Below are 13,734 nucleotides of genomic sequence, written 5' to 3'. Positions count from 1 at the left end.
TTTCGTGCATATGTCGAAAAATTAAAGGGCCATATGTACTGTAAAACGTTGTACGATACACGTGCGAAAAGGTAATTCGCAACTCGTGTCGAATTTCCTCTTTTCCGCACATGTATCGTAAAAAACTATTGTTTAACAGATTAGGGTCTTTGGCGAAAAAATCATTTGAGAAGACGCAGACTTTATTTAGGATTATTGCTGGCTATTTTAAACATCGAGAACAGTTTGTACGTCACGGATGACTCACCTCAAGTCACCTCCATATCATACCCGTTCTGAAGTAAGCCAAGGCTCTATTCTCGGGCCTTAATTGTTTTTTATTTTAATAATAAACGATCTCGAAAGTGTAGTTCACCACTCTCGCACATTACTTTACGTGGGTCTGCAATTAAAATCACAATTTCAAAACATTTATACTCAAACCGCTAATGAGTAGAATGTATTACACAAATAATGCATATTTGGTTTATTTCAACAGTTTTCTTATTATTCCCTTGCAACAGCCTTGCAGCCTGCAGCCTTGCAGTAACATGCGCCATGCGACAGTGCTATCTCATTAACTCCGATACAAATATACAGTGTGCGCGTTTTAGGTATTGACAGCCTTACTGTGGCTTGCCTGTAATATTTTCGACAACGTCCGCACGATTGAAAATTATTAGTACACGGAACAGCGCCATCTAACGTGGAATTCGGTAACTAAACAAAAACTGCGAGAATTTTAGGTCATAGATTAGGGGATATTACTGCAATGTTCTGCCACCAGAGTGCAGGACTAGCCTTTTTAGTAACTTATATATCTTTGCTTATATCTTATATATACTGTACCTTTAACAGGTTTTTGACAAGTTTTTAGAAATAATATAAAATATGACTAATCAGATTGGCGAAAAATTGTTACCGTCTGGACTGGCCTTTTTAGAGCGTAGCTACCATAGACCTAGCATTACATAGATGAGCTATACGCGTGCGCCCGTGAGGGACAGAACATAAGCAATGCGACAATATGATTGGTCGAGTAGATTTGTAGCCCACCATAATTATACCATGAATAATCATAAATAAACCATACTAAATTTAGTATGGTTGGTTGGTGGTTGGTATGGTTTATTTATAGCCCATACTAAATTTAGTATGGTTTATTTATGATTATTTATGGTATAATTATAGTGGGCTACAAATCTACTCGACCTATCATATATATTGCATCGCATTGCTTATGTTCTGTCCCTCACGGGCGCACGCGTATAGCTCATCTATGTAATGCTAGGTCTATGGTAGCTACGCTCTAAAAAGGGCAGTCCAGACGGTTACAATTTTTCGCCAATCTGATTAGTCATATTTTATATTATTTCTAAAAATTTAGTATTACTAAATTTACGGTGGGGAATAAAAAAATATGTGAGACTGTGACTAGGACAAACAATAATAGCGCTTTCTCTGCTACTCCTACTGAAAGATACATAAGACTTGCATAAGACTATCCCGTTCGGTCATTTCCCCCCACCCCTCATGACCGATCCAGTTATACTATAGTTGGTCAACCAAATGTTGTCAGTAGAAAAAGGCGCGAAATTCAAATTTTCTATGGGACGATAACCCTTCGCCCCTACATTTTTTAAATTTGCCGCCTTTTTCTTCTGACAAGATTTGCTAAATTTGCTTGACCAACTATAGATTCATGGTGAGTACTGAGAATTGTAATCTAGCCCGCTCAAGACTACGCGGCGCGAAGCCGCGAACGCGAGTGAGGAGTCGATTTTGCTGACTAGCGAACTAGGCTCCACACTCGCGTTCGCGGCTTCGCGCCGCGATTTGCGCACGAGTGTGGTGTGCCTTTTGGTATGGATATTCGATTTCATAATTTCGGAACGTATCCGAGTCTTCTCCCGCGAAAATTTGACATTTGACGTTTGGTATGGTATGATTTTAGATTTAGGACGGACGCCGATCGCCGTTGTGGTGATATTAAAATATCAATATCATCTAATGTATTAAGTTCATTATTGAAATAAACATTTTAAAATTATTTCGTGAAATTGCCACAAAAAGTAACCACCATGAATTTGTCGGACAATGAAGCTGTAAGTATCATGCTTAAGATCTAGTGTTATCTTTGTAAACGTAACCAAACAAAGAGGCTTCTCGATTTTGTTGCTGTAAGTTTTCCGTGATATCGACATCTTTTACTCCAAATGAAGAAATTTAATCACTTAAATATTGCTTTTTGAAACTTCTTCAAAGCGATTACATGATTGCAATGATTAAAGATTAATTACATTATTTTTACTTAGGACGACACATCTAGCGTAGACAGCACATCAAACACTGACAACACTTCCAGAAGTGAGACTCCAACGAACACTCGTGGCAAGAAACGGAGACGCGGGAAAAAGAAAAGTGTCACAAAGCCAGTTAAACCACCATACAAGTTCAAGTAAGCATAATTATATGTATACAAAAATACAAATTAATAGGAATCAGCACCCACTCGCATATTAATGAATTGCTCAATGTCAGAAGCAAATCATTAAAGAATAATAGTGGTAACTTTATAACCATACATGGAGGTTTTTGGTGCGGGAATGAATTAGTGTATTTATAACTTTGTTTATTGTAAAATAATTACCAAACTATGATTTAAACTATAATTTACGTAAGTGCCGCAGTGTTAGGGACGCTGTTTAAACCATCATTTAATTGATGTTGAAGGCCAATGAGGATGATGATGATTTAAAAATAGGTAGTAAGCTCCAAATGCGCTTAGAAAAGTAAAAAAAAACAGTTTTACAGTTTTTTTTTGGCTAGTGTAAAACATTCCTGCACCAAAAACCTCAATGTATGTTTAACATTTATGTTGTATTACATTTGACATTAGTGTCCCATATTCTATAGTATTATATGGAAAAATTGGTGATTTGCAACTAGAGAACAGTTAAAGAGTTAAATAGCAGCAAAATAGTCTTATTCACCATGGCTCATCACTGAAACCCAAGCTTTCAATGGACTTATTATGGAAACATTTGTCATAAAAACTTTCTGTCAACAGTTGTAGTGCCAAAGAAGACCATGGCCTGCCACTGTTTGGTTGCCAATTCAACCACCACCTGGGGGAGGATGAGCCGCAAGTGTTTGCAGTGGTGGGCAGCAACAGAGTCTCCATTTATGAGTGTCCGGAGGCTGGAGGAGTTAAATTGCTTCAGTGCTATGCAGATCCTGATGTAAGTTACATGTAACCAGTAGCTAGCTTTATTATCTCATCTAAACCAGCAAAATGTGCATGTCGCAATTGGAAATGAAGTAGTGACATAGTTTATGACTATAGTGGACGACTGGTTCTCTATACAAACATAAGTCCCATTTTCCTGCCTCAATATTGACATTATTAAAAATATTTTTCCACAATTTATTCATGTATAGTAACCACACCTATGCCCCTTTATTTATATTTTGATTATTATAAGAAACAGGATCTTTTAAAAATAGGTGTGGAAATGTTTATAGGGTTCCGTACTCAAAGGGTAAAAACGGGACCCTATTACTAAGACTCCGCTGTCAGTCTGTCTGTCACCAGGCTGTATCTCATGAACTGTGATAGCTAGACAGTTGAAATTTTCACAAATGATGTATTTCTGTTGCTGCTATAACAACAAATACTAAAAAGTACGGAACCCTCGGTGCGCGAGTCCGACTCTCACTTGGCCGGTTTTTTGCTCCTAACTTTTATATAAATCACAAAATCGAAAAAAAGTCAAACAGGCATACCTATGGTTAATATACATCAAATTGCGTAAAAATATTTTTTTATTGTTAATATCCAGAGGAAAATAAGCACCATGTTTTATAAAGAAGCCGTCACGTCACATGGCCTTGTCCCCTTTCCTCTTAAACTTAACAGGAAAATATAATGGACCTGCCCAACCATATTAAATGGACCAAATTGGGTTAAGTGGATTAGATGTTAACTTCAAGCTCAGTTTGACTGTATTACTTTGATGTTGATACACCAGAATCCGCTTAGCCAAGGGTCTACAAACTTTTTGATCCGAGAGCCAAGTGCCAGGCTTTTGGCTCTCTTGCATCCTTTCTGTGGATGAAAAAAAAAGGATCTGCAGACCGAATCCGGCTCTCAAACTGCAGTTTGGACACCCCTAAAATTTGTAAGCTTAGAAACTTACAAATTTAGCCTTCATACTGGCTCACCTTCAACAATCAACAGCACAATAATGTTGGTATGGTGCAGTAATTCTCAAAAAAACTGTAGCTAGAGGTAGAGTTACTGAGCCCATAGGCATTAGTCAGTACACAGTATACAGGAGGAGACAGTAGCTCGGTAGTAAAAGGCTGGGTACAGTGGCTCACTCAACCTAATTTCAACAGGAGAGAGGCGATATTTGGGCGACTGAGCCACTGTTTCCGCCTTGACCCTACCCTAATTTGCTAAATACTTCAGGTGGACGAAACCTTCTACACATGTGGCTGGTCTTATGAAGAGGAAACAGGGCTACCACTGCTGGCGGTGGCAGGGTCGCGCGGGGTCGTGCGCGTGTTCAAACCCTCCACGCACACATGCATCAAGCACTATATCGGCCACGGACACGCCATTAACGAGGTCAAGTTCCACCCTAAGGACCCTAACCTGCTGCTGTCTGCGAGCAAGGTTTGTACTCCACACTTAGGGTTAGTTGCACCAAACTATCCATCAGTCCATCACCATTAAGATAGTCGCAAAGATTTATTGTATAGGAAATTTAATAGTTCACTGCTGATTGTCATTGATCAGTCCGTTAATTGTGGTTGATGCAATTGGCCCTTAATGGTTAATGGTCTCACGAGGAGACTTGTTGGTTTCAAGACGGTAGAGAAAAAATTGTGCAAATAGAGCCTTGTTGACAAAACCGCCAAAATGGTACTAATTAAACAAGTTACCCATTTGAGAGTAAGAGCTATTTAAAGGAACTCTGTATAAACCCAACCAATGCATAATACCTACTTTACGTTGTTAGGACCACGCCCTCCGACTATGGAACATCATGACGGACGTGTGCATCGCGATCTTCGGCGGCGTAGAAGGCCACCGCGACGAGGTCCTCAGCGCCGACTTCGACCTGAAGGGCGAGCGCATCATGTCCTGCGGCATGGACCACTCGCTCAAGCTCTGGCGCCTCGACAAGCCCTCCATGCACGAGGCCATCAAGCAGAGCTACTCGTTTAACCCACATCGCGCCCTCAGACCGTTTAATTCGCTGAAAGAACACTTTCCCGATTTCTCGACGAGGGACATACATAGGAATTATGTGGATTGCGTCAGATGGATGGGTGATCTGATTTTGTCGAAGGTAACATTAACTATTATGAAGTTTTACATATAACATAATTGTCGACCGGTCTGGCCTAGTGGGTAGTTACCCTGCCTGTGAAGCCGATGGTCCTGGGTTCGAATCCCGGTAAGGGCATTTATTTGTGTGATGAGCACAGATATTTGTTCCTGAGTCATGGGTGTTTTCTATGTATTTAAGTATTTATATATTATATATATCGTTGTCTGAGTACCCATAACACAAGCCTCCTTGGGCTTACCGTGGGACTTGGTCAATCTGTGTAAGAATGTCCTATAACATTTTTAATTTGCCAAGTTCCAACAAAATAGAGACAGCAAAATTATCATTTTGGATGCCCAGACTCATGCAATAAAGACAACTCAAGATATGCGAACCACAATGAGTTTTCTACTGCATAGGTATTAGACTGGATGTCTTAGCGGAATAAAATGCACGAAGCGCCTTATATGTACATATATTTTGTCAGACGCACATATGTATACGGTGGCACATGTTATCAGCTGCTATAATATTGAATCTTTTGACTGCCACAGTTGGTAAATTCGGCACTTCAAACATGTGTTCCATTTTCAATGAATGACAGACTGTAATTTTTAACGGTCCATTAAACTTTACCATTGCATATTAGATGAAATAGTAGTAGCAGTAAAAAGGTGACGCTTTTAATGATATCCATGTTGTTTACAGTCGTGCGAGAACGCGATAATCTGCTGGAAGCCTGGTCGGCTGGAGGACGCGGAACCGCGGCCCGGCGACAGCTCCGTCACGCTCGTGCACCGCTTCGACTACAAGGAGTGCGAGATATGGTTCATACGCTTCGCTGTCGACTATAGCCAGCGGGTAAGCTACCAACATAATATCCATGTAGTCTGCAGTCGTGCGAGAATGCGATAATCTGCTGGAAGCCTGGTCGGCTGGAGGACGCGGAGCCGCGGCCCGGCGACAGCTCCGTCACGCTCGTGCACCGCTTCGACTACAAGGAGTGCGAGATATGGTTCATACGCTTCGCTGTCGACTATAGCCAGCGGGTAAGCTACCAACATAATATCCATGTAGTCTGCAGTCGTGCGAGAATGCAATAATCTGCTGGAAGCCTGGTCGGCTGGAGGACGCGGAGCCGCGGCCCGGCGACAGCTCCGTCACGCTCGTGCACCGCTTCTACTACAAGGAGTGCGAGATATGGTTCATACGCTTCGCTGTCGACTATAGCCAGCGGGTAAGCTACCAACATAATATCCATGTAGTCTGCAGTCGTGCGAGAATGCGATAATCTGCTGGAAGCCTGGTCGGCTGGACGACGCGGAGCCGCGGCCCAGCGACAGCTCCGTCACGCTCGTGCACCGCTTCGACTACAAGGAGTGCGAGATATGGTTCATATGCTTCGCTGTCGACTATAGCCAGCGGGTAAGCTACCAACATAATATCCATGTAGTCTGCAGTCGTGCGAGAATGCAATAATCTGCTGGAAGCCTGGTCGGCTGGAGGACGCGGAGCCGCGGCCCGGCGACAGCTCCGTCACGCTCGTGCACCGCTTCTACTACAAGGAGTGCGAGATATGGTTCATTCGCTTCGCTGTCGACTATAGCCAGCGGGTAAGCTACCAACATAATATCCATGTAGTCTGCAGTCGTGCGAGAATGCGATAATCTGCTGGAAGCCTGGTCGGCTGGAGGACGCGGAGCCGCGGCCCGGCGACAGCTCCGTCACGCTCGTGCACCGCTTCTACTACAAGGAGTGCGAGATATGGTTCATACGCTTCGCTGTCGACTAAAGGACTATATACCCAGCGGGTAAGCTACCAACATCCGTTCTGAACGTTTTTAGGGGTCCGTACCCAAAGGGTTAAAACGGGACCCTATTACTAAGACTCCACTGTCTGTCTGTCACCAGGCTGTATCTCATGAACCGTGATAGCTAGACAGTTGAAATTTTCACAGATGATGTATTTCTGTTGCCGCTATAACAACAAATACTAAAAACAGAATAATATAAGTATTTAAATGGGGCTCCCATACAACGAACGTGATTTTTTTGCTGTTTTTCCGTAATGGTACGGAACCCTTCGTGCGCGAGTCCGACTCGCACTTGGCCGGTTTTTTCATATGTTACGTATGAGTGTACTTCAACAGCGACAATCGTACACGGCCCGCCTGATAGAACGTGGTTACCGTAGCCTATAGATGCGTGCATCTAATGCGACTGCAGCGGTGCTGTCAGATATGCGTTGTCGACCCTGACGATGACGCCAGACTTTATGTGCGATTAAGTCCCATTCAGTTGTAATAAATCTTCAAGTTCTCTTTATATTGCTAATGAAAGCCACAATAGCTGAAAATATCATGGAATAATTGAGATTATTGAGAACGTGATAGGTATTAGCAAAGATAATCCGTAATAGATGGATACAGAATTTACTATGACAGTACCGCTCTAGTATAAGTTACTCTATGGTATTAGTAATGTGTGGCCTGTGTTTAGGTGATCGCGCTCGGCAACCAGTGCGGGAAGACGATGGTGTGGGAGCTCGGCCACGTGGCGGGCGGCTCGCGAGTGGCGCAGCTGCAGCACCCGCGCTGCGTGGCCGCCGTGCGACAGGTACAGCAAATAAATATTAGAAATAGACAAAGTAAACACTATCCCGCGGCTGGTCCAATAAAGTCATGTCTGCTATGCGAATATTGCTACACTAGCGCGCCGCGATAGAAGACATCCGCTTTCGGTGGCGCTTTATCTAAAATCACTTAATTGAGCAGCAACAGCTGATTGCGACGAAAGAAAGTGTAGTGCGCAACTGCGCACTGCGCAGTGCGCAGAACTAACAGCTGATTAAACATTAAACAGCATGATTTGAACAATTCCTCTCTGCGCGGCAAGTATTTGCGATTTGCTACAAACAAAAGTGCAGTTTTAATTAATACCACGTCGGTGGCAAACAAGCATACGGTCCGCCTGATGGTAAGCGGTCACCGTAGCCTATGGACGCCTGCAACTCTAGGGGTATTACATGCGCGTTACCGATCCTTTAAAAACCTGTAGGTACTCCTTTTTTTGAAGAACCCCATACAGTATATTGGATATTTTTCAGTAATTAGTAAGTTTTGCTTGTCACCTGACGGTATATTATATTTTTATTTACAGGTGACGTTATCACGTAACGGCAAAGTACTGGTAGCGTGTTGCGACGACGGGACCATTTGGAGATGGGACCGCGTCAACAACAACACCAATTAATTAAGCGATTTGAGACCCACCGCGAACGAGCGCGGACCTCGACTGCATCAGCTGAGCTGATCTCAACTTAATATCTCGAAATAATGTTGACATTGTTGCTAAAGACTTAATAACATTTTTGTGATACTTTAACATTAAAATTGGACGTTAGTCAAATTTACTTAGTAACTTTTTGGTTTTATTTATTTACTTATATTTGCACAGTTAACCCTTAAATGCATGTTTTTTTTCTTTTTGCCTGAAATGAATATATGTGTTACATAATTTGTTTACTGATTCTGGAAAAAAAATTAAAACATTCGATTTTCACTGCTAAATCAGTGTTAGAATTTACATAGGCTAAATCATTATTATTATTCAGAGCCCACTGTGTCCCACTGCTGGGCAAAGGCCTCCCCCCTCTTTTTCCACTCGTCTCTGTTTAGTGCTATATCTGGCCAGCTTCTCAAAAAGGAGTCCAAGTTATCCCGCCATCACCGACGAGGTCTGCCGGATCCTTGGTTAGACTCGTGGGGCTCCCACTCCGTGGTAAACTTGGCCCACAAGTCGTCCGGCATTCGCAGACATGACCAGCCCAGTCCCATTTCAACTTGGCCGCTTTCCGAGCTACGGCTAAATCATATTTGTGTAAATATATAATTTTCAGTAAGATATATATGAAAAATCTTACTACCATCAGAAAGGTACACTATTTGTGATATACCTATAATAAAGATTTTAAATATAAAACAATTGCAAACCCCGAAGAAAAAAAACCGCCTAAATCACATAATACAGATAATACTAAAAATCACCAACTTTTCAAAATTTTCCGCCATTGCGTCTTAAAACAAATGAAAACTAAAATGCTGCGCAAATTTAATAAGAAAACTTCCGTGAGACACAGACATATTAAATATATTAATAACGGGTCACTCGCGTGTTTTAAGTCGAAAACGCTCCACATGTTTCACTCCGTACCGAATTCCGAATTCGGATTCGACTCACTATATACGTTTCGATAAGGTAACCGTGCTGGCGAAAGAAAAGTTTGTGATTCAGCGAAAAGTACGGGAGGCTATCGAAATTGGTCGTCATCCGAATTTTAACCGTGTTTGTGGTTGGTCAGTGCCTCCGAGCTGGAAAACTGTTTTGGGTACTACGTCGGTGGACAGTGTGGACGAACCATTAGCGAATGACGTAGTGAGTGTTGTGTGCAACCCATCATTTGACAATAATGCGGTAAACGAGGGTAGTTTCTCGCCCCCCCTGCCGCCACCGGCGCCCGCGCCGAGTCATCGGGCGCGGAGGGCTGCGGCCCGCAGTCTGCGCCGGTCCGTCACCGTCGACGCAAGCTCCTGATGATGCTCCTCGGTACGGAGTGAAACATGTCGAGCGTTTTCGACTTAAAACACGTGAGTGACCCGTTATTAATATATTTAATATGCTGCGCAAATTTTAATAAAACATCTGAAAGTATTAATTTACGATTATAATAATTATACAGGACCAAATCAATTTTATCTAATTATGCCAAAAATTATGTTTTTTGTTTTGTAAGCTGCATCCATCACTATGCATTTAAGGGTTAAACATATTTTAGATTAACAATAATGAAGTATGAATATATTTTAAACAGTGGGAAAAGTAATAAACAAGACGGTATTTTATTTGAAAATGAAAAAATGTTTATTGGTTCCTTACAAGTAGTTTACAGCATGGAATGGGATCTTCTTTTAAGCATTAGATATGCTTGTGACAGAAAACCCCGCTCTTCCGAAATCGCTAGTGTATAAACCATTATGTTTGTGTCTTTAAATCTAGTATTTAACACTTAAATCTAAAACTAAATACTTCTTTTATACTAAAAAGTAGTACTAGCATGATGGTTACAAAAATTATTATTTAAATTATTATTTTTATTTCGAGAGAAAAATGGTATCAAGTCAGTTCTCATTCCTGACTTTTTCGTTTCACCTGCTGTATTGTATATGTACTCTTGTTTAAGAGTTGATGACAGCATTTATCTCATTTTACCTCGTAGGTACGTCCCGTACACTGGATCCTGTATTTTTATAGGTTTGCAATGTTTTATATACTAAAATGGTTTGGTATACTATGGTATACTAAAATGTTGCGTAACCGGGTGTTTTCCTGTGGACGGTATAATACTCAACGATTTAGGTACATTTATGCAGATCAATACATTCAAAGCTTTTAAAAGTGGAAGGTTTGAACGTGCATTATTATAGACTTATGGACTACTTTTTACTATAATCATTTATGGACATTCGAACGTTCAAACTGTATGGTGTCACACAGGAAAAAACGCATAAGAACTCAAACCATAAAAAGTTTGTCTTTATGGATGGCGATCAAAAATTCATATTTACAATAAATAACTCTTCAGTGTCGAAGTATGTCAAGAGCCAGGTGTCACCATATAAATAAAACAACACAGCTCTATGACAAATTTTATTTAATGACTATCAAATCCTAGTTTTAACTAAATGAATCACAGGGGCCAAGGTGTTATCTCGTGTCCGCTACTCATTACGTACAATAATAATTTTGCTTCTACTAACGTGTCCTAGTACCTACATAAATCACTTTCATCTAAACTAACACCGATTTAATAAACATTTTCTTCTCTACTTAACCCTTTACCAGGCTAAAGGTTTATATTTTCCACATACGGCACTTCAAACATGTGTTCTATTTTCGATGAGTAAGACTGACATTCGATTGTCATTTTTGAAATGTCAGCCTGGTAAAGGGTTAAGACTTGGTTAGGACATAACTTACTCGTTGCGGTTCGGCACGCTTCGGGGAGTGAAGAAAGACCTATTTGAACAATAGTCTAATTCAGTCAAATATAAACAAAAAACAATTATTTAGTTTTCATTTGTGACCGCCGCCATACATGAGGCGGGGATTAATGGGAATGATTCTTATGAAAACACCCCGCCGGGACAAATGGGAATACACCATCATTACAATTCATAAGATACTCGTAAAAACGTGTCGGGTTGACAGCCGTCACCGGCACCAATTTAGGGTGAAACAGTATAGCGTGTGGTATAGAAATATTTTGGTTTAACAAGGTCAGGGATTGGCAAACTGCGGATTTTTCAAGGTCCAGTTGAGCGTTGTCAAGTCTCACCGCTGTTGCGGCGGAATCTGTTGTTTTTATTGTTTGGCCTTTTTAGGGTTCCGTACCCAAAGGGTAAAAACGGGACCCTATTACTAAGACTCCGCTGTCTGTCACTGTCTGTCCGTCTGTCACCAGGCTGTATTTCATGAACCGTGATAGCTAGACAGTTGAAACTTTCAAAGATGATGTATTTCTGTTGCCGCTATAACAACAAATGCTAAAAAGAGAATAAAATAAATATTTAAGGGGGGCTCCCAAACAACAAACTTGTTTTTTTTTGCCGTTTTTGCGTAATGGTACGGAACCCTTCGTGCGCGAGTCCGACTCGCACTTGGCCGGTTTTTTATTTGCTAAACGGTCCAAGGCCTTAGTAGGTATTCAGTTTATACAAATTGAAGTACGCGACGTACGGCGGCAACCGAAGACCAAGGTCGCAAGTATCTTCTCACCCCCCCGCGAAATCCGGTCCCGTTCATACTTAACCTTTTAATTCACGAAGTGTAATTGATTTTAGTAATTTTCAATTTAATTCAGTCTTTAATCATTATTGTAATCAAACTAACAATAAAGACTGTTGTTTAGAAACAATAACCAATGTGCATTTGTGTAAATTCATTGAATATAAACGTACCTACTTAAATTACAAATTCTGTTTCTAATAACGTTTTTGTTGAATACAAATATTCGAGTTGGATTAGGCTGCAAACATTATAACAATAACACTTAACTGGTAAAATGTTAAAGGGTGGTATTCCACCCGTCCAATGTGTATTTGCGTCAACACGTACAACATTATTTGTAATATTTTTTATTTAGATGTACTTCTAGAACACAATTGAAGCCCGACCATTTGTGCCTTTATTTCAGCAATCACGAACGAAAAGTAGTAACTTATTTCCACTAATTCAACTTTTATTTGTAGTTTATTAATTTTGTTATTTGATATTTCATGTGTACCAGTCACCTGCTATTATTATATCGCAGTCATTGTTGAATTTAAATCAACTTACACATTCAAAGATAAGCAATCATACAAAACATCACAGTCATAACAAATACATTGAGCTTGACGATACAAAAAACGTGACAACAACACCTCGACTAGTATCGCTAGTGATAAATTTACTCTGCTCATGGCCTCACGTACAACACCTACTTATTATTGAAGACAAATGTTTGATACATGGAGGCAAATAAGCTAAGGTCAATGTGAGGGAGACCAGCATATACAATGTCTTGCAGGGAAGACAGTCATAGGGCGAGAACTCTCGTAGTTGCATACGTACGTCGCTCAGACACAGACGACACAGTCAGAAAGGATGCTTTCATTCCTGGTCTACAGACCATCTGTAAGTGGAGTATGTGTATTAACGCAAGAGTTAAAAGCGCTGTATCGAGTTTAGTGATATTACGTAACAAAAGGTGTACAATTTCAACGACTAAATCTATCAATTTTACATTTTTGCTCTAAAATCGTTACCGGGCTCTTAAAAGCGACTAAAGAGCTTGTAGACGGACTTCCCTTATAGACGGTATTCTCCACATTAATTACCTAGTGAATTCAACGAGCGGTCTTTAGCCGTGAGGCTATGCGCAAAGTATACTTAACTAAAATATTTTCTTAAAAAGATATCAACATTGACGTGGGAATGTAAAATTATACTTATTAAAATACTTAACAAAATGCACTTTCAGTGACAAATTAATTTAAGTTTTATTAATAACAGATTAGTTTTATTTTAACATTGTCAATTCAGTACTGATTGAGGGCTATATTAGTGAGTTTCAGTGCCATTAGTATTGGTTTATCATTATCAATAAATATAGGTATTATGAATATTATGAGACACTTTATATAAATTAAATTACTGAAGAAATTAAAACAATCACCCAGGCGAACCTGGCACGTAAGAAAAACTTATGACACTCGAACGCATTGATGGTACATTACTTAAAGATTATTTATATAAAAAATTCACCAAGAAAACATGTCAAAAACAATAATATAAACATATTAACAACATCATC

The 13,734-nt window shown here is 40.4% G+C and overlaps 1 protein-coding gene and 1 long non-coding RNA gene across 3 annotated transcripts in view; one reads left to right on the top strand and one right to left on the bottom strand.

The window, feature by feature from the left end:
• The first annotated feature begins 1,929 nt into the window (after positions 1 to 1,929).
• Positions 1,930 to 8,705, top strand: LOC134753334 (polycomb protein EED-like). 2 transcript variants are annotated; one of them, XR_010128816.1, is made up of 8 exons: positions 1,930 to 2,084; positions 2,295 to 2,437; positions 3,050 to 3,221; positions 4,454 to 4,660; positions 5,007 to 5,339; positions 6,030 to 6,370; positions 7,821 to 7,937; positions 8,481 to 8,705. XR_010128816.1 is itself a non-coding variant. In XM_063689206.1 (8 exons), the coding sequence occupies exons 1-8, from the start codon at positions 2,061 to 2,063 to the stop codon at positions 8,571 to 8,573; spliced, it is 1,242 nt and encodes a 413-aa protein (XP_063545276.1). In that variant the 5' UTR covers positions 1,930 to 2,060; the 3' UTR covers positions 8,574 to 8,705. The 2 variants fall into 2 exon arrangements, 1 of the variants encoding a protein (XP_063545276.1); XM_063689206.1 differs by having other exon boundaries at positions 6,030 to 6,182.
• A 2,309-nt stretch (positions 8,706 to 11,014) lies between these two features.
• The window catches only part of LOC134754507 (uncharacterized), a 100,188-nt gene continuing 97,468 nt past the window's right edge, over positions 11,015 to 13,734 (bottom strand). Inside the window, exon 2 of the long non-coding RNA XR_010128918.1 lies at positions 11,015 to 11,319. This is a non-coding gene — a long non-coding RNA (uncharacterized LOC134754507). The remainder of the gene's footprint in view (positions 11,320 to 13,734) is intronic.

Source organism: Cydia strobilella, chromosome 2, assembly GCF_947568885.1.
Source record: "Cydia strobilella chromosome 2, ilCydStro3.1, whole genome shotgun sequence".
NCBI lineage: Eukaryota > Metazoa > Arthropoda > Insecta > Lepidoptera > Tortricidae > Cydia > Cydia strobilella.
This window is presented reverse-complemented; position numbering and strand designations above follow the sequence as displayed.

Excerpts from the sequence above, each read along its gene's own strand:
- LOC134753334 (XM_063689206.1), top strand. The coding sequence starts at position 2,061 with ATGAATTTGTCGGACAATGAAGCT. Across the intron at positions 5,340-6,029 it reads GTGATCTGATTTTGTCGAAG|TCGTGCGAGAACGCGATAAT; the intron begins GTAACATTAACT and ends TGTTGTTTACAG. Across the intron at positions 7,938-8,480 it reads GCGTGGCCGCCGTGCGACAG|GTGACGTTATCACGTAACGG; the intron begins GTACAGCAAATA and ends TTTTATTTACAG.